The sequence below is a fragment of the Anguilla rostrata genome, chromosome 19 (assembly GCF_018555375.3).
Source record: "Anguilla rostrata isolate EN2019 chromosome 19, ASM1855537v3, whole genome shotgun sequence".
Taxonomy (NCBI): Eukaryota; Metazoa; Chordata; class Actinopteri; order Anguilliformes; family Anguillidae; genus Anguilla; species Anguilla rostrata.
The window spans coordinates 15,050,707-15,070,677 of NC_057951.1; the positions used below are offsets into that span (position 1 = coordinate 15,050,707).

Consider the following 19,971-nt stretch of genomic DNA (forward strand, 5'->3'; position numbering starts at 1 on the left):
CACACAGTTACACAACCGCCGGAACACGGGTCAGGGGAATATTGTGCATAAAAGGGGCTGTCATTTCTACGTGGATGTAAATACCCTCAAATTGAAGCCGAGGAGTGCACCCGATAGCGAAGTATCTACACACACACAAACGCGCAATCAGCCAACATAAATGCATATTTTATAAACCACACTTTTAAAAGGGTACATTTCCGATGTAAATGTTTGAGCAAATTATAATCTCACTGCGTGTTAGAAATGTATGACAGCTTTGTAAGGTAGAGCTTCATTAAGTTTGAGTCCCATTCACTGTTGGCCTACGGATTCTCTCATGCCCTCTAGTGGTACAAAATATACAACAGTAAAGTGGTTGTTGCTCATTCAATATTTTCATGTGTAGCCTAATTAAGGGAAAACTGGAAATAAAGTGGACTCACCTCGTGTATGGAACAGCCACTGTCTCGCAGTCCGACCTTCGGCCCACTGCCAAGTGCCAGCAGAGATGACTCCCTCCGTTTATTTTACAGGTGGCTTCTTTGTTTACTCAAACACGAATAGACCAAACACAAAACAAACAAATGTCTTCGCGCCGCCTCAAATAGCGTTTATTCCACTCACTGACAGGCGAAAACAAAACAAGGGAGACCCAGAATCGTAATCCTAAACGAATCATCTGATGATGCGGTGTATGACCCAAAATTCCGTGGCGTTCTTGCTTCAAAATCGTTACAATCTACAAACTAACGCGGCGTAATTATTTTTGGGTTTTCCAATTTCCCTCACCTGATGGAAGAGTCCATTTTAACGCCTTTGCGGGGGGAGCTGTGTGATAACACAACAGCATGCGCCTCAAAATATAAACAGAAACGTGTGAGGGGACGCGTGTGGGCACTATATTCCGACTTCATATACACTTCACCCATCTAAGAAACACAAGGGTAAATTAAAAAGAACAACTCACACCAATTCCAGTTAATAGCCCCTGCTTTGAGTTGTAATTCAGACGCACGCCGCCCCTGTTCTTACCGAGAAAAGACTGTCGACCATACCGTAGAGAGCAAGAGCACGGCGACGAGACTTTGTTTTAAAACAGTGTGTGTGTTAATAAGTTATCCGCATTAAAATAACGGCTAATAGCCACTTCTGTCGGATAACGCTAATCATCATAGCCCTGGCACAACTATGTGTCACTGTAACCGCTGCTTTTTTCATTATGAGGGTTTTACTGAATGCTATTTTTGTATTTACCAGTTCAAACGACAGCTCAAATTACAGTTTACAGCATTCTTTTAACAACGGTTTACATATTTATGGACAGTTACCAAAATGTTTCTTGTGTTCTTTTGAAATGGGGACTATAACGTGCAGTGGTTGTATCAATAACCAAAAAATAATAAAACAGCTTCATAAATATATATTCTGCACGTGATCAATAAATATGTATAAAAGAATGAACCAGAAAAAAATCACCAACAAATCACATACAGTACACAATCCTGAGCCACTTTTAATGGTCCATCACAAGATGCAGTGAAAACACTGTCTGACCATGAAACCCAGACCAGCGAACACTGAAACCCCCCCCAAGAGACCCCCCACAACCCCCCTGATGTAAGCGGTCACTCCTCCGGGCTCTTTAAGGGGGCGACTGGGTTAAAAATGGGGCGCGCCTGGCGGAGGTGCAGTCTGCCGCAGCTCTCCTCAAAGTCCTTCTTGGTTCCAGTCAGGGGCTCCAGGCTGCCCGCTGTGATGTCGTAACCATGGGAACGCAGCCTCTGCATGCGGTAGAGCACGATCTGAGTGGTCAGCTCCAGCACAGTGGGCGTGGCCTGTATCTGGCACACGCTGACCCCAGCGCCCAGCAGGCCCTGAAACCGGTCCGCCAGCACGGGCACCGGGTAGTACAGCAGGGCGGGGCACCGCAGCACCGCCTCCCGCAGCTCGCCGTCCGAACACCGCAGGACGTCCCGCGAGTAGGCCAGGGTCTCCCCCATGCTGCCCGCGCTCAGCTCCGAAAAGAAGCCCTTCAGCTTGGATATGAGCTGGAGCAGCTCGGCGGGACGGAAGCCCCTGTCCTGCAGGAACCCCAGGTTGTCCCGGATGGCGTCCGGGGGCTTCATGAGCACGAAGGGGTTCTGACTGAGCAGCTTCTGCAGCCAGATTCTCATGTTCCCCTCGTCGCCCCCGAGGCTGAGGTAGGCCTCTTTCAGGGCGCGCACCGCCTCCTGGTTGTGCTCCACGGGCCGGCAGAAGCTCTGGGGCGCGCTGGCGAGCAGCTTGCTGATGATGCGCTTGTTGAGCTGCAGGCTCTGGAAGTAGCGGACGTTGGCCTCCTGGCTGGCCCGGTGGCTCACGGTGAAGAAGGAGGCGGGGAACTTCTCGATGATGGCCACCAGGTCCCTCCGGTTGGGGCAGACCGTCGCCCAGAGCTCCCGCTGGGCGCGCACCTCCTCGGGCCGGCACAGGACGGCCTCGGGGTGCTGCTCCAGCACGCGGGCGATGGCGGGGCCGTCGGCGCCCAGCTCGCGCAGAAGCCCGGCGGTCTCACGCACGTACGCCGTGGGCTGCAGCAGCACCCAGCCCTTCAGCTTGCGCACCTTGCGGATGTCCACGGACAGCTCGTACAGCGCGTCCACCGTCAGCTGGTTCTCCACCCCACCGGGGGGCAGCGTGGAGCAGGGCCTGCCGCCGTACAGGGGTCCGGCCCAAACCCTCCGAATGCAGGCACACAGGGAGGGAGTTACCCCCCGCAGCATGGTGAGGGACACCTGTGCAGGAGGCCTGCGATGACAAATGCGGGACCACAGAATTACACAAGCACAGGCATTTGCTTTTCATTAAAACTTTTAATATAAATAAACCAAATGATTAAGTCGACACTAAATCTAAATAAACGCTGAATACATGCACAAATTAACTTTTAAGCAAAATATTTGAGATATTGATATACACCATCATATAGCAGAAACATACAAACTGATGAATAATTCATAAATCACGGCTAGCACTGCGAAAGATAACATGAAGCCACATGATTACCGTATGAAATAATACACTGCAAGACTTTGGTCTTTAGCTAGATTAAAAATTTGAATCCATATTATTTCAGTTCATGCACACAGCATTTCAAAATGACAATAAATGTTACTTTTAAAAAGTGTTGGTTCGAACCAAAGGCACGTGTCTCTAACTGATTTTATTCGCGAACGTTTTACTGGCCCAAAGCACAGAAATATGTGAAACGCTGTAACATATACACTGAGAAAGCGACCAGTGAAGGTCGTCTAACATGTTAGCTAATTAGCCAAATAGCTAAGACAGGACGTGTTTCACATCGAATATGCAACCCCAGCCACATGTAAATTATAAAGACAAAAACAGAAAACTGTACAACACTAGACGGTACAGTGTTCCATCAATTTCTTTTCCAATCGAAAAAGAAATTGATGGGTGCAGTCGAAGTATCAACGTTAAGCAATAACATGTAGCAGGCTAGCTAGCCAGCTAGTTCCAAGACTAAGTCAAGTAGCCTAGCAATGTTAGACTATGCATCCGAAAATGACTTCGGACAGTTTGGTAAACTAGCCCACACACTGGAAAACACACCAGCTGGTGCACAATTGGATTAAAAACAGGAGGTTACAGCGATATTGATTTACCAGTAACTCAGAAACCCGGTGTTAGGAAATAACGTACCCAGCTACGTCTTCTTATGCAAGTAGGTGGGATTGAGTACATGCGAGAGCGCCAACTGGATCTATTTTCTGTCCGGGGGAACAAGATATAAGTGCGCCGATTTAAACGGGAATCAGTGGGATTTTTTAAACCCTTTTCACGAGTGATCAATTTTTCCTCACAAACTAAACGCGTCATATTTTACAATAACGTGTTAGTAATGAATAGGCACTCCACCAAACAGCGTAATGAAAACGCAGCCGGACCAGAAGTCAATTCAATCATTTTCTTAAGTCAGTCATGCTGTCAGAATTTCTTTTTCGACTTTCAAATAGACTGACGAGCTCTCTAAAAGAATTGTTCTGTTAAATTTCCGAATATGAATTGTAATAAACATTAAGATTGCTCTGTGTCAATTGTGTTCGAGGACACCATTGGGTTTCAACTCTTATACAATTTCTTCCACCATCTTTGTAAAAGGTCAATCATCTATCATCTCATACGCAATTATCGTAAGTGTTCAAAAGATTTTGCGTAACGAATGAACATAAATTCATTTTTAATGTACATTGGAAATAAATAACTGTGTATTGCAATATAGTGAACTAGCTTGAACAGATATAGCTTGAATCATTTCATGATTGCATTCAGTTTAGCCATTAAAGTTTCATTGAAGACCATTGTGAATTAAAAACAGGGATTTACAGGAAGAGTACGGTCATTCCACAGGGAGCCCGCTGACCTCTACAGTGTGCCCTTCCTATTCTTAGACACACCTGTTTCCAACAATGAATGTCTTCTCAGGGATGGACTGACTCAAACTGGCACCTGCCGCCAAGCCAAAGCCAACCCAAAGCAGATGGCAGGCTGGGTCTTCAGTCGACCGATCCCTACCCAAACCTACCCAAGCACAGTTTGTGGAGATTGTAAACAACTCAAACAAAGTCTGCCTTCCAGTTCCACCAGAAGAGCCCTGCCACATTTATAAACTGACATAATACACCGTGATTCTCGCCTCTTGTTCCCGTCTCCGTGGTCTTTAAGAGCGAAGCCCGGATGCCTGTGCAAATACCTGGAATGTGAGTCATCCCGTGCTGAAAAGCCCCGACAGCCAATCAAATACACCCAAGAACACCACCACCCTACACAGCTGAAACTGGAGAAAACACCTCCTGCTCTTGGCCCCATCTTACCATTCAACACGTTTCAGTTCCCTCAGGGGAACAAGGACATCAAAAAACACACTTAACCCTCTGATTAAAAAAAACATTTACTTTATTAAAATAATAAATCCATGCTACATTCTCTTTGCGTTTGGCACATTTTACAGATGAAAATTATCATAAACTCATTCAATCTGCCAGCACCAATACATCAAAAAACAGAATTCATAACATAATATAACATAGCATTTATGTGTAATATTGTACACGGTCCCTTGTGAATAAGTGAATAAAAAGGAGGTGATACTGGAGCAGGAGAGACAGGCAAGGCTCTCAATCTCTTCTACTTCTGGAATCTTCTCTCGTGTGACAGACACTTCGCGTCAGACCGTCTGTTCAGCAGCGTGGAAACGCTGTCAGAGCTCCCCACGGCCCTTTCAACAGCCATCTAAAAATGGAAGCTCCATGTTCAAAAAAAGAAATCAATTATTTTTCTAAAAAGTAAGACAAATACAGATACAGAAAATACAGAGAGCTAATTCCACATTAACTCCACACGCTCACAGTCAGCGCACAGCACGTGGTGTTCAGGGCCCACTGCACAGCCCGTGGTGTTCAGGGCCCACTGCACAGCCCGTGGTGTTCAGGGCCCGCTGCACAGCCCGTGGTGTTCAGGGCCCACTGCACAGCCCGTGGTGTTCAGGGCCCACTGCACAGCCCGTGGTGTTCAGGGCCCGCCCCTGTACTCCTACTGGTGTCTTGTTAGGCGATACCCACAGGATTGAAAAATGACAAATGCCAAACAGACAAGTAAAGCTTAAAGATTAAAATAGTAACAGGCCAATTATAATCCATTCCAGAAAAGATTGCCATGCTTTACCCTTTCACCAAGCGGACTTAAAGTGCCCGACAACTGCAGTATGACAAACATGATCTGCAATTATCAGCGTATCTGTAACATGTACTGTACTTTATATACCCATCCAAGGCCATGAAGCCCTATGCTAGCACACAGAGAGCAATACACACTTACACTCTCATCTTGCCACGGAAGTGTTATCCTTTTTGTTTTAGGACCAGTTTTGCCACTGATTTTTAACAAGAAAGAGTTACACGTCACAAGACAAGATTTAAAATGTGCTTCCCGAACTCAGATAGGCACTACCTCTGATACGATCATGATGAATGAAAACAAAGATTTCAGGATTATTCCCGTGTTTTAAGGTATTAAGAGTTGTTCAGTTTCTGGGCTTGTTTTTGTTTGTTTGTTTGTTTGGTTCATAACTCGGTGTTTCTGGTTAGAGGTTTGCGTCTCAGACGGGTTGGGTATCATTAGAAACAGCGTACCGGAGGCTCTCTGTGTAAGACAGAGCGCGGTGCCAAAGGGAAGAATCCAGCGCGCAAAGTCAGACGAGCAGCTGCGGCCGCCCTGCAGGAGGCAAACGGCCGCCCGTGAGCCTTCACGCTGGTGAGAAACACTGAGACTCCAGCAGCAGCGCCGTAGACGAGCCGCGAGACTCCAGCAGCAGCGCTGTAAACGAGCCGCGAGACTCCAGCAGCAGCGCCGTAGACGAGCCGCGTGTTTGCGGGGCATAGCACAGGGATGGCGAGCGCGCACGTGCCCAAGCTGGACGCACGGAGCCCACACACGGCTCAGATAAAGCCAGCGTACGTTTCTATTACCAGTTAGCATTTATGGAGTCTTGAGTGGGCTCATTCTGGGTGCTAATCAGCACTGCGTGGCAGTGCGTAGGAGAGCGGGGGATGTTTCAGAGAGTCGTTCCCCCGGGGAGAACTGAAAGGCTAATGAACATTCCTGAGATAGGGGGAAGCGAGTGGAGCGTCACGAACACCTGCCCTCTCCTGTCAGCCTCCCCCCCTGAGGAACCAGGGCTCTCTGCCCCCGCGCTGCTCAGGCTGGATGCTGAAGTTATGCTGTTTGGATTTCACACTGTCATCGCCCGCGCTGGACATCCACACTGAGTTAGCAGAGACAGCAGCGGGCCGAGCCACTTCACCATCAAAGCCCAAAAGGTTCTTACTACAGGAATGTTTTACTCATCATCCCTACGGACTATCCACCTGTTACTCCACTCGTACTGCATGTCCACTTTAATCCACATCACGGTTTCAACTGTCAAAAAATGAGACATCAAATTTTCTCTGACTGACACAAGATCTGTTTAACAGAACAACATTTTAAACTAAACTGTACCTGTAGCTGCTGACTCTTTCGTTTCAGGTTTGCCACAGAAATCTGACCCACAGGTGCCAGAGCATGGAGTGGCAGTGCAGCAGCCCAAGGCTGCAAATTTACAAGTTTTACAGCAATCAGTGATCATGGACTAAAATGACAGCTTCACTCAGGGGTCACAGGGTACTTCCAGTCTGTCACCACACTCACCATATGAATTTATTATATCATTTACTGTGTTTCAGCACATGGTTATGGACCCTAACAAAATGTGAATATGGGCTTAGCATATTACTAGATGGCAAATTATGCTGAACAGGCATTACTCATAAATCAGATTGCAGGCTGATTAACATTACCCAGCATTCCCTTCATGCTGCACAGGTGTGTCTGCATGTGTTGAGTACAAAATGCGGATAAAACTAGTTTTTCTGTGGGATGCTGCTATAGTAAGCACTGTTTCTCTGTCCCACTCACTACACCCCCCCTCACCTCTTGTGTTAACCTGATATGTGCCTGTGTTTCATCAGGGACGACACACAAGTGTGTAGCATCTGTTCCCCCGCAGAAATAGCTCATATTGTCTGGCCTTCTAAAGGAATGACTTGGGGCTGAGGGAGGGGGGCTCCTGGGTGACCCCCCATATGGAGGGAGAAAATAGACACACTTTCCATCTGTCTGGAGAGTTTATCAGACAAATGTGACGGGGGGGCGGGGTCTCTCCTTTAAATCAGGGCTGCCTCTCCCCGCTGCCGTCCAGCTGATCTCCACTCCGCCAGAACCTCGAACCCCTCTGCAGCTTCACCCTCCCACAGAACACCCCACCATGTCTGATACGCAGGAGGAGGTAGAGGAGTACCAGGAGGAAGAGGAGGAGCACGAAGAGGAGGCTCAGGCCGAGGAAGAGGAGCAGGAGGAAGAAATCGAATGGGCACCAGATGTGAGTCAGGAGGAGGAGGAGGAGAAGGAAGGATTACAGGCAGAGGAAGAGGAGGAGGAGGAGGAGGAGGAGAAGGAAGGATTACAGGCAGAGGAAGAGGAGGAGGAGGAGGAGGAGGAGAAGGAGGTGGTGGAGGACACCAAGCCCAGGTCCAAACTGTACATGCCCAACATCACGCCGCCCAAACTGCCGGACGGTGAGAAGGTGGACTTTGACGACCTGCACCGCAAGCGGCTGGAGAAGGACTTCAACGACCTGCAGAGCCTGATCGAGCTGCACTTCAGCAACCGCCAGAAGGAGGAGGAGGAGCTGGTGGCGCTGCGCACGCGCATCGAGCGTCGCCGTGCCGACCGCGCCGAGCAGCAGCGGGAGCGCGCGGAGCGGGACCGCGAGCGCCAGGCGCGCCTCGCCGAGGAGAAGCTCCGGCGGGAGGAGGAGGCCGCGCGCCTCCGCGCCGAGGAGGAGGCGCGCAAGAAGGCCGTCTACACCAACAAGAGCTTCGGCGGCTACCTGCAGAAGGTGGAGAAGAAGACGGGCAAGAAGCTGACGGAGCGCGAGAAGAAGACCAAGGTCCTGATGGAGCGACGGCGGCCGCTGAACATCGAGCACCTGAACCAGGACAAGCTGGCCGAGAAGGCGCAGGACCTGTGGCAGCAGGCGCACCAGCTGCACGCCGAGAAGTTCGAGCTGATGGAGAAGCTCAAGAGGCAGCGCTACGACATCTACGTCCTGCGCAACCGCGTCAGCGACCACCAGCGCGGCTCCAAGGTCTCCAAGACAACGCGCACCGCCAAGGGCAAGTCGGGCTCGTGGAAGTGAGACGGAGCCCGCGGCGCTACGAGCCCGTTAGCATCCCCGTGTGAAAGTAGAGTAGTCTTTGGGTTTGTTTCAGCGCCCGTTTCGGTACGGGGGCTCGGGGGGAGCAGGGGGGCAGAAAAGGACTCATTAGAAACGATGAAAAGCATGCTGTACTACGAGATGGAAGTCGCAATGTAAAAATGTTGGCTGTGTGTTTAATTTAACGCGCGCATCGCGACAAACCATCCAGTATCAGTATTCAGAATACCTCCGGAACACAGCGGACTACAGGGATCAAGCTCTTTTTAGGGAGAAAAATCACATGACTAATGTGAACTGTGTGAACGTCGAGCCTTTGGCCATGGTGCAGTCCTCTGCCCCAGGCACAGAGAGGACTGCCAACTCAAAGCTGCAAGTACCGGGTGTATCCATGTTCACCTGAAAACCTCTATTTTTCATTCAAATATGTCACTCAGACATTACAGCTTGACTTAGCATATAGGCTTTGATCAGTTGGAGGTTCCTGTATTTGCTACATGACACATACAAGGTGTGTACGTGGTTACATAAAGGCACTGTACAATGTTTATAGTGACAAAAATGTTGGGGTGGTCAATTAAAAAATGCCATTAACATGATGGAGTTGTGATTCTTTTTATATAAAGAAATTTCAACAAAATGAATTCCTGTGTTCCTAACAAACTGAAGCTCTTTCGATTGAAAACACAGAGAAACAGGCGGCAGACCAAACAGAAATATAAGTGTTCTGTTTCGTTATGAATACAAAGAGCATGGGAACTTTCTGACCAAACACAGAAATTGAGTCAACGCTTGTGACTGACTATAGTAGCTCACGAATCCCCTCTAGTGGAATTTGGTGAGACTACAATTACATCGACAGTTATATAAAGACAGTTATGTTTTAATGGATTCAGTGCGATTTGTTCTTACAAATTAATTAGCCTCCAGCCTCCGGTTGGACCAATAAGAGGTATGGTCTATCTCTGGATTATGGCGTACTGATTGCTGGCTGATTCCTGACAGGATTGGGATAATTTATCAAAAATAAATGCAATAGCCACTTATCATTCATATGCATTAAATAAAGCTTTGCTTAAGAAGGCGCAGTTACAAAAAGATTATGGCTTGAATTACGCATCGTATGACAATGGCTTCCGTGTAAACCACACATATCGCTGCTTGAAATGGATGGGAAAACTACCAGGAAGTAGGAAACGTAGGCGCAGGAAATATTCTGCACACAGCGATATCCATTGACGTCACTGCAAATCTGGCGCTGCGCAGATTCGCTGTCTTCAGTCTGTACAGTGGTTGGATCGGCGAACACTGAGCCCTGTAAAATAACAAAATAATAATAATAATAATAATAATAATAATAATAATAATAATCCACCGCAACGACTCAATAAAACAATTAAACGTGTACAGGCCTATGCATCAATACTAATCCATGTGCACGCCTGCGTGTACATCGATGGATCTGCGCAGCGACTGCCCAGCGGTGACGCTTGTGAATGGAATGATAGAATGAACCGCCATGGTTAAAGTTCTTTTTTCCCGCACTGCAATCTGAAAGAAGTGACGCACTTCCTTTTCCCGGACGCTATTTAGCCAGCGCTGGTCAAGAGAAACCCCGAGATTTTCTTAATAAAAATGACTCGTTCATGAGTTGTGCAATTAGTCCGTGGATTTTTGAGCATGAGTAAATAATGTATATGGGACTAGCATCATAGATCGGTTTCATGGTATAGCTAAGCGGGCTAGCAGAAATTCACAATTTGTATTGGGTCTCTGTTCTGCACTCCACCAATAGAGAAAACTTCCCCATTCAGTGTCCAGAAGATCAGGTAACTTTTCTCTAATTTGCTTTTCTCTCCGCTTATCGCATTAACCAGAGTAACTGGGCTGGAAATTCTTTTGGCGCCATTGTTTCAAATCGCAATGTTTTGTATAAGAAGAAAGCGCCGGTGATACAATAGCCTATATTAGAAGCGGTTTAGCATTGAACTGTTTCATTTACGTCATCACTAACTACCTGCATAAATAACAATATATTTTAATTATACGCTATGTATAAATAATTGTAATAAATAGCAAACGCGTGCTAATGAAAAGGTTCTCAACTCGAACTTGGGTCTTCCGAAGCCAATGCATATATAGCATATACATATGCTAATATCTCTTAACCAAATGAAGGTTCCCCGCGAATGCATGGACTTTCCCCTTGAAAGTTCATCCCTAGTTTATAACTTAATCCGATTTTAACAGAACGTAGATTCAACTCACTTTCATTTTGGCTTCAGTGAGCAGGGATCCACACTTTCAGAAGGTTAGAGCCCAATGTTCATCCCCAAAGTCAATTAGTTGATAACATAAAGCATCAGTTATGATGAACTAGGCTGATTAAAATGTTTAAATGAGCACAAAATATCAATTCTGAGTGGCCCGGATATTAATTTCTGACATAACAATTTCACAACTAAATGATAAAGGTGTAATACTGAAAAAGCTTTGTTGTAAGTATATATTATTTGGTAAGATTTACTTCTCATTAACTTCGTAGCAAATGCATTTCTTCTGTCACAAGATCTGGGGGCGGAAAGGTGGCAGTGCCTTTTGGAGGGGCTGATGGGAAATGAAGTCCATAGTCTGTCAAACACACTCGAGATTGTCCCACTCTGGTTCAGCCTCCTATTCTGATGTCTCAGTGCAAGCAGCCGCGCACCCTGTCACTTCTTTTCAGATTTAAATCGCACCACAGTGATTTACCCCAGCAATAAAGCGACAACTTCCAGCTTGAGTTTCTATATCATTCGGGGACCCTAGGAATTAATCGGATATTTATTCGTAACAGGATGTTGCGCCAAAAGACGTACGAGACAGAGCTCCTCAGGTTGTCTGTGACACATCCGTTTGTCCTCCGTGGTCATTACCGAAACCACCGCAGTGCCGTGCACGCACGCAGAACACCTCTGAGCTGCTGTTATCAAGTCCGCACTAAATTTTCACGAGCACAAATACTTAAATTCCCTGGACCAGCTGAAGACCTTTAAGGTCCCCAAGGTGCACACAGAAAGGGGTAGAATGGCTTTCACTAAGGAAACAATGGGAAGTGATATGCTGATCCAGCCGAAAGCCATTTGGAATGAAATAAAGCAACATGTCATTGCATTTCTGCTAATGGTCTTTTAGTTGACTTAGTTAATTTGCAGTTGTGCATTTGTCTTCTTTTTTAGTATAATTTTTAATATACTCCCGTATAGTTTTCTGCAGTGACCTGAAAATAAGGATTCCTATCCTGTTGTCCTTGGTGCATGCAATTTTGCATGAAAAATGCTTCCTTTTCAGGAATTGTGTAACTTTGCAGATCTACATGTAATACTGCTGCCAGACAGTAGATGGCAGTCTAACCTCAGATGTATATCACGAGGTTCCACAGGAGGTTTTTCCTCTTCAGATTTTTATCAGTGTAAATTGAATGCTTACGAGCAGAGAGCTGTAGAGTGAAAGCCCAGTTCTGTCTGAGATTAGAAATGGTAAAAGAGCAGGTCAGTTTAACGTGGGAAATACAGAAACGTTTTGGGGATTGTCTGTTTTAACAGGTGTGTCATTGAGTGCACAGTTACTTTAGCAGCTTCGTAAACAAAACCCACTCCCTGAATTGGAAGCACTCCGCTTTTAACCTTTTGTGAGACAAGTGGGTGTGGTTCACCTGAGCGGAATACAGACCTGGGCATCAGTGTGTGCAGTAGCTCGGGATGGCAGCCAGGCTGGGGGTTCAGTGGGGGAGCGGGTTCTGCTGTTAGCATGATGGGTGCAGTCAGCAGTGGAGACTTTAAAATACCTTTGGGCTGCTCAGCGCTGCCTCTGAACAAACAGTGTGTACAACACAAATTAGCGCCATTGTGCGCAGCAAGCACCGCCACAAAGAGGTTATATGTCATTGTGTCGGGGGGAGGGGCCGCCAGCACTGTCGCCTTCGTGGAGCGTTGCTGTGGTCTCCATGACGACGGCCGACACTGAGCCTTCCCTTCGGACAGCACTAGCGTACTGAAAACAGGCACCAGAGGATGGTCACGGAAGAGTCTGACACACACACACTCACTCACTCACTCACATACATGAGTGAGTGTTGCAGCCGGACTTGGCGCTGAGTTTTTGGGGGCGCTGAGTTTTTGGGGCGCTGAGTTTTGGGTGCGCTGAGTTTTGGGGCGCTGAGTTTTGGGGGCCTGCCCCATAGCAGACGAGCGGCTCATTTGCAGCAGGGCGGAAAAGCCTTTTTGACTCTGTGCTCGGGGTCTCTGAGGGCCGGGGCTGAAAGTGTGTTCTGGTCCGCTCTGTACTCCAGCCCTAAAAGGATTAATCCCAACCTCTGAGCTGTGATGCTGCGCTCTAATTTAATTACTGTAACACCCCCCCCCCCACATCCCTGGTGGTCTTTGGGGCTGTCCCACGCAGCACGGGACGTGATTGGTCAGATCTGGGCCAGTAAAAGTGGTAAAGGGACAGAGTTAAGGGGGGAGAGAGAGCGACTGAATGGGGGGGGGTTAGGGTCTGAAATCCTCTTTAATCTTTTCTCAAAGCTTTAGGGATTTACTTGTCATTAAATAACAATCATAGGATCACAGAGGCATCAAACGGCACAACTGCACCCAAGTAACTAAACTCGAAACTTTATTTATCTGGAATATAAAATTGCTCTGTATTATCACACAGATGTATAAAGAGGTGTCGCATTATTTTATCAAACCCTTTCTGCAGTGAGCCTCTTGGACATGAAAGATGCATGCAGCTACCGTGCAGCTTTGCGAGTGTGACTTACACATGCGATTTTGCATGAGTGCGAGTACCCTAACTTGCACCCATGCAGTCAGTCGCATGTGTAACTCATGCAGTTAAAGTTGCGCCCCGTTGCGCTCCACAGCTGTGACTGGCTCGCTGCATGCGCCCCGCCCCCCCCGCTAACCTCCTCGCCATAGTTACACTCCCGTGGCCGTGGCGACTGTGGCCCGGGTGACCGTGTTGGTTTTTTGGACGCCCCCCCCCCAGGCTGGTTAAGTCTTTCTTTAGAAGCAGACAGCTTTTCCACACACACAATGGCCCCGGCCTGTAAGGTTGGGCGTATAAATATCAGCTGGACATTAGCATGCTCATCGGTCCGCTCGCTCGTCCCCTCTGTTTTCACCACGCCCCTCGCCCACCGGCATGTTCCAGAATAAACAGGAAGCGCTCGGGTCAGGCCAAACGGACGTCTGCATTGCGTTTTCATCGATGGCGAAACGTGCAGAGGCACAATGCAGCTGACGATCACGGAGAAGCTGCCCTTCGGCCAAAGCCTCGTGAGTCTGAGTCGTGTGATGAAGTCCTGGGCTCTGATGCGCGCGGCATTCTCAGCTGTGCAGACACACAGAGCTAAAGGACCCGGGCACAGTGATTTATCCCTTTAATAAGCGCTCAGAGTGAGCTGGGCCTGGTCGGCCAGGGCCCTGTGGAATGCAGCGCTGTAAAGCTGTCTGCTCCTCCAGGCGCGCATCAGTTTAAAACCTCTGCAGTCTGACCTTTCAGCGACTTCAGAGCCTGAATCACAAACCCAGCCGCCATCTTAGGTTCAGTCTGGATCGAGCCTCAGACACAGTGCCTGCGCAGCGCGGGCCTTCGCCGTACCTTATTCAGAGCAGCCAGATGCCGGCGGTTTGGCATCCGTATGTTGTGTGTTTATATCAGTGTCACGGGCGAGGGCACACCGGCACCACCAAAGCACTATTTCTGTTCATTTCCTAAATAAAATCACAGTAGTTTTAGGCCACTTAACTTGAATTCACCTAAAAAAGGGCCATATTTAAATGGATGCCAAAAAGTTATCCCTCATCTTTGAATTTTAGGTCAGTATTTTGATTGTTTCGTACTGAAACTTCCCTAATGGCCGAATCTCCTGCTTTAAAGTGTTTCTACGTCCCCCGCGCTTGTGAAGGAAGCTCTGCAGATGTACTGGCTCCTCCCCCCAGACCCCGGCCCCCCCAGACCCCGGCCCCCCCAGACCCGCCTCTTTACGGCTCAAATGAAAGTCATTAGATGAAGCTGATGTCACCTTTTGGCCTTTGGGAGGGGCAAAGCATTCAATAAAAAATGCGCTCAAATTAACAAAAAAACAGCCCGTGAACTTCTGACCACTGAGCTACACGCAGAGCGAGCTGCAGCTGAGCTGAGCTGTTACCCAGGTGCGCTGGTCCGCCAGAGCTTTTATCTGAAAATGTGTTTCATTTCTTCTGACACACTGCTGTCGACTGAAAACCATAAAAAGCAAGAAAACAAAACAAACGTCTCGTGAACTTTATCGTTTTTACTCTACTATTCTGTACTGAGATTATCTTGCTCAAATTATTGAAACTAGGGGTTTAATCTCAAAATATAAACCACAGCTGTTTGGTTCTAACCCCCCCCGCCACTTCATTGATCAAAGCTTTAATGGTGCCCCCCCCCCCCTTTCACTTTCAGCGGGGAGATAAGCGCTGTGAAACAGGGCCCTTATCTGTTCATGGCACAGGGACCATCGCCTCCTTTACTGGATGTAACTCTGTCTCTCCAGTCCCTCTCTCTCCCTCCCTCACTCCTCTCCCTCCCTCATTCCTCTCCCTCCCTCTCTCTTCTCTCACTCTTTCTCTCTCAGCTAGATTTACTTATTTCTTTTGGAAGTTGTTTGAAGACCCAGAAAAACCCTGGAGTCTAACCAACACTGCCCCCCCACCAGCCCGCGGCCCCTCCCCCTCCAAACCCTTTTATTGAAATCCGCCCCCACATAATTCATCCCCCCCCCTCCCTTTCCTTTTGAGGGGCTCTTAGGTACCCTCCCAGCTGGATTTGTTGACACACAGTCAATCTGGGGTCCCCCCTCCCCACACCCCCAAACACCCATCGTAAAGCTGCCACAGCTGTGAGCTCTATTAGCATAGCCGGCAGGGCGGGGGGCGGGGGGGATATATTACTGCCATTACCTTTGTGAGGGGGTGACGGTTATAAAACATCTCAGCTTTGCACAGGCCAAAGGAGGGGGGGGCACAACACTATAATTATATTGTAACTGCTTTTTAAATATGGGTCACATAGCTACTGGGGGGGGGGGGGTAAGGGTGAACGGTGAAAGGATGAGAGAGGAAAGGGGAAAAACACAAAGCAGTCAGAGAAGGCTCCAGCAGGGGGCAGCACAGAACCCGCTCAGCAGGGGAACCCTGCACTATACGGGACACTGACCAGGGAAGCTTCTCGCAGTAAAGGAGCTGGCAGATATTGCATTATTCAGAGACTGGGCCTGAACTGGGCCTAGACTGGGACTGAACTGGGCCTAAACTGGCGTGTGTGGCGCACATTGACAGGTGGAGAGATGAGCAAGGCCAGACGGGCCCCCCGGGCAGCTCTGCCCAGACTCACCCGCAGTTCCTCCACCCAGGCCAGGCAGACAGAGTCACCGGGGCCCCAGGCTGCTCCGGCTGGGGTAGGCCTCGCCCAGGACCTCAGCCTGATGAGCGTGAGCGAGCAGGACATGACGTCATCATGGTTAGAGATGACATCATCACGGTAAGAGGGCACGGGCCATGACTGCCCAAAACCACGCACTCCTGTTAGGGAACTATGGGAGTGATGAATTTGTATTTAAAAAATTAGTATTGTTTAAGAAAACAATAAATCCCCACACATACATTGTGTGCGTGCCTGCTGTGTGTGTGTGTGCTGTGTGTGCATGTGCTGTATGCTGTGTGTTTGCGTGCGTGCCTGCTGTGTGTGTGTGCGTGTGTGCGTGCCTGCTGTGTGTGTGTGTGTGCGCGCGTGGACACTCACTCACTCAGGAGAGGGAGGCCAGCGAAGGCTCCTGCTGCCCCCAGGCTGGGTGTGAAGCCGGCCCCGTCCCGCGCGGGCCTGGGTCCCGTAGCCCAGCTGATGAAGTCGGGACGCTGCAGGAACATCGTGGTGGTGGCGGGGGCCGGGATCAGCACCCCCAGCGGCATCCCCGACTTCAGGTGCGCGTGGGACTCCCCAGGGGGTTTGGCTCATCGGCCCTTAGACACGCACACCGCTTCTGACGCGGCGTTTTTGTGGTGATGTCACTGCCAGGACCCCTGGGACAGGGCTGTACGCTAACCTGGAGCGCTACAGCATCCCCTACCCGGAGGCCGTGTTCAACATAGACTACTTCTCCCACAATCCCCGGCCCTTCTTCTCCCTGGCCAAGGAGCTGTACCCGGGCCCCCACCGGCCCAACTACATCCACCACTTCATCCACACGCTGCACCTGCGGGGCCTGCTGCTGCGGGTCTACACGCAGAACATCGACGGCCTGGAGAAGAGTGAGCCGCCCTGCGCCGGGATCAGTGTGTGGCCAGTGCAGGGATTAGTGGTTTTACCTGTGCTAGCGGTTAGCGTATTAGCTGTGCAGGGATTAGTGCTTTTACCTGTGCTAGCGGTTAGCGTATTAGCTGTGCAGGGAGTAGTGGTTTTACCTGTGCAGGGATTAGTGGTTTTACCTGTGCTAGTGGTTAGCGTATTAGCTGTGCAGGGAGTAGTGGTTTTACCTGTGCTAGTGGTTAGCGTATTAGCTGTGCAGGGATTAGTGGTTTTACCTGTGCTAGTGGTTAGCGTATTAGCTGTGCAGGGAGTAGTGGTTTTACCTGTGCTAGTGGTTAGCGTATTAGCTGTGCAGGGAGTAGTGGTTTTACCTGTGCTAGTGGTTAGCGTATTAGCTGTGCAGGGATTAGTGGTTTTACCTGTGCTAGTTGTTAGCGTATTACCTGTGCAGGGATTAGTGGTTTTACCTGTGCTAGTTGTTAGCGTATTACTTGTGCAGGGATTAGTGTATTAACTGCAGGGATTAGTGGTTTTACCTGTGTCAGAGCTCTTTTGTCATTGCTTTCCCCAGTGTGTGGAATCCCAGAGGAGAAACTGGTGGAGGCTCATGGGAGTTTTGCCACTGCTTCCTGTCACCTGTGCTACACCCCGTTCCCCGCACAGGAAGCCAAAGTAAGATTGCGAGAAGGGGGCGGGGCATGTGCATACAGCACTGTTACCATGACGAAGCACACGAGTTGAGCCTTCACTGCATGCTGTGTGTGCTGTGGATCGTTTAGTTCTGCCTGCGCTCTTCCTCCTCAGACCGCCATAATGAACGACAACATCCCAACATGCTCCTTCTGCCAAGGCACAGTCAAACCCGACATTGTGTTTTTCGGAGAGGATCTTCCCCAGAAGTACTTCCTGCACTCCACAGACTTCCCCAAAGCAGACCTCCTGATCATCATGGGCACATCTCTGCAGGTATGGGGGCAGTATGGTCTGTTATTTTAAGGGAAAAGTCCACTGAGCTGTACACAGACAGCAGTGTGTGGCGGTCCTCCTCCCGCAGATCGAGCCGTTCGCCAGCCTGGTGAACACGGTGAGGGCCTCCACTCCGCGGCTCCTGATGAACCGGGAGCCCGTGGGGCCCTTCCTGTGCCCCCCCCGGCGCCGCAGGGACTACATGGAGCTGGGCGACCTGGAGAACACCGTCCGGAGGCTGGCCCAAACGCTGGGCTGGGACAGCCAGATCCAGGAGCTCAGCGCCGCCCACCAGTGCAGGGTACTCATTGCACGCGCAGACACACACACACACACATTACACACACACACATTACACACACGCGCACACACTAACCGCACACACACACATTACACGCACACGCACACACACACACACATTACACACACGCACACACACACAAACTGTTTGGGGTCTGATGGAGCAGCAGAAGCTCAGGGTGAATGTGGTTTGTAATATTTGGGGTCTGTTAGTTCCCCCCTCAGGGCCCTCTCCTCTCCGCGAGAGACCAGGAGATGCAACAGGAAAAGGGCGGGGCCACCGAGAGCACGCCCGGGGAGCGGGGACCAATCAGCAGCCAGGAAAGTGACTCTTCAGAGACGGACAGCAAGAGCCCGTCTTTCACAGATCGCTCACATTAATCACATCCAGGAAGTCAGTCGCATATCTGCACTGCAAATATATACAGCAATAATAATATTCTCACCCTTTCTGTAGTCCGCACTTATCTAATTCAGGATCACTTGTGCTGAATGCCATACTACACAGCGCAAACGTATAAAAGCACTTATTTTTAGTTCCTTTATGAATGACTTTTTCCAATGACCTTAAAGACTCTCCTATGTTATGTAGATACAGTGTGTGGACATGAACTGCTTAAAAACTACAGGAGAGACAGAATTACCCACAGTGCTTTGGGTGGCTGCTTCCCAGTGCTGCTAAATGCTACATCAGTTATGCAAACGTGAGCAATACTTGAACAGGGGGAATTTGTTTTTTTTTTTCCTGAAGGAAAATGTAGTCCACAACCCTCCCCCCCACCCCAGTCCCCCGAGTGTGTACACCCCCACTGTGTGCTTTCACAGGATACTGCAGCTACAAGGGGCACGGAGGGGGGCAAACTCCAATAAATGTTCCTGTCCCACAACAAAAGACTGCAATATCCTGACTGGGGTGCTGAGCTCTGGAGTGCTGGACTCAGACTGCTCTGTCCTCTTAAAGCCACACCACGGCAAAATGGAATTTTTTTTTACTGACCTTCAAATTTAGAGAGATTGTATATTTTAGTTGCCATTTCTGTGTTTGTATTGTTAGTATGCCAATGTCCGCTCAGTAGATATATTTTGTAAACTGATTTTAAACAAAATGACTATATTATTTAATGAATAAATAAATGCTTCTTTCCAAATTCCAAAATCTTGTGGTGAATCAATGTAGGACTGCAGGGGCTGTGGAATGTTTTTACAGAGCGATGTCTCTGCTGTCTGTACGGACGGCACGCTTTTGTGCTGCAAACTGCATTCAGGCTTTCAAATGTGGGATCACGTCACCATGTCAGTTCCAGGCAAAAGTGCTTTGAACAGTTCAGTCCGTCTGTTAAAAAACAAACAAAAAAGTTTACCAAGACTTCATCTGTCCAAGATCTAACTTCCTGCCAATTAAAAAAAAAAAAAGAATGGAAACAGAAAATGTGTATTTCAGTAGTATAGCTCTATTTAATGGAAAAGAAATACTATCAAATTGAGCACACAAATAAGAAAAATGATTGCACACCACGTATCAATATCACCATTACTACCCCCAGCATTCCTCCACGTAGCAGAGCAGCTAATCAGCAAGTACTCCTGCG

At 48.8% G+C, this 19,971-nt stretch overlaps 3 protein-coding genes and 1 long non-coding RNA gene across 6 annotated transcripts; 2 read left to right on the top strand and 2 right to left on the bottom strand.

Annotated features, from left to right (window-relative positions):
* Positions 1 to 569: 569 nt before the first annotated feature.
* On the bottom strand, positions 570 to 4,658 carry mterf2 (mitochondrial transcription termination factor 2). Of its 3 annotated transcripts, none has more exons than XM_064319499.1 (2): positions 4,440 to 4,658; positions 570 to 2,769 (listed from the first exon to the last, which is right to left on the bottom strand). In XM_064319499.1, the coding sequence occupies exons 1-2, from the start codon at positions 4,643 to 4,645 to the stop codon at positions 1,608 to 1,610; spliced, it is 1,368 nt and encodes a 455-aa protein (XP_064175569.1). In that variant the 5' UTR covers positions 4,646 to 4,658; the 3' UTR covers positions 570 to 1,607. The 3 variants fall into 3 exon arrangements, with proteins under 3 accessions (XP_064175569.1, XP_064175571.1, XP_064175570.1); XM_064319501.1 differs by lacking the exon at positions 4,440 to 4,658 and adding an exon at positions 3,648 to 3,879; XM_064319500.1 differs by lacking the exon at positions 4,440 to 4,658 and adding an exon at positions 3,685 to 3,878.
* A 262-nt stretch (positions 4,659 to 4,920) lies between these two features.
* Positions 4,921 to 13,704, bottom strand: LOC135246014 (uncharacterized). Its single transcript, XR_010327490.1, has 3 exons — positions 11,066 to 13,704; positions 9,981 to 10,112; positions 4,921 to 7,131 (listed from the first exon to the last, which is right to left on the bottom strand). It is a non-coding gene; the product is annotated as an uncharacterized LOC135246014 (long non-coding RNA).
* tnnt2c (troponin T2c, cardiac) lies at positions 7,737 to 9,396 on the top strand. Its single transcript, XM_064319504.1, has one exon. It carries the CDS (start codon positions 7,847 to 7,849, stop codon positions 8,777 to 8,779), a length of 933 nt encoding a protein of 310 aa, XP_064175574.1. The 5' UTR covers positions 7,737 to 7,846; the 3' UTR covers positions 8,780 to 9,396.
* On the top strand, positions 10,358 to 19,530 carry si:dkey-103i16.6 (uncharacterized protein LOC557125 homolog). The gene is made up of 8 exons (XM_064319502.1): positions 10,358 to 10,626; positions 16,150 to 16,351; positions 16,621 to 16,791; positions 16,886 to 17,118; positions 17,688 to 17,788; positions 17,921 to 18,082; positions 18,171 to 18,383; positions 18,596 to 19,530. The coding sequence occupies exons 2-8, from the start codon at positions 16,158 to 16,160 to the stop codon at positions 18,761 to 18,763; spliced, it is 1,242 nt and encodes a 413-aa protein (XP_064175572.1). The 5' UTR covers positions 10,358 to 10,626; positions 16,150 to 16,157; the 3' UTR covers positions 18,764 to 19,530.
* The last annotated feature ends 441 nt before the right edge of the window (positions 19,531 to 19,971 follow it).

Bases quoted from the DNA above. Each gene is read 5' to 3' on its own strand.
- mterf2 (XM_064319499.1), bottom strand. From the start codon at position 4,645: ATGTGGCAGGGCTCTTCTGGTGGAACTGGAAGGCAGACTTTGTTTGAG. The intron at 2,770-4,439 runs GTGTGTCTAAGA...TTGTCATCGCAG, and splicing joins ACATTCATTGTTGGAAACAG to GCCTCCTGCACAGGTGTCCC.
- tnnt2c (XM_064319504.1), top strand. From the start codon at position 7,847: ATGTCTGATACGCAGGAGGAGGTAGAGGAGTACCAGGAGGAAGAGGAG.
- si:dkey-103i16.6 (XM_064319502.1), top strand. From the start codon at position 16,158: ATGAGCAAGGCCAGACGGGCCCCCCGGGCAGCTCTGCCCAGACTCACC. The intron at 17,119-17,687 runs GTGAGCCGCCCT...TGCTTTCCCCAG, and splicing joins CATCGACGGCCTGGAGAAGA to TGTGTGGAATCCCAGAGGAG. The intron at 18,384-18,595 runs GTACTCATTGCA...GGGGTCTGTTAG, and splicing joins GCGCCGCCCACCAGTGCAGG to TTCCCCCCTCAGGGCCCTCT.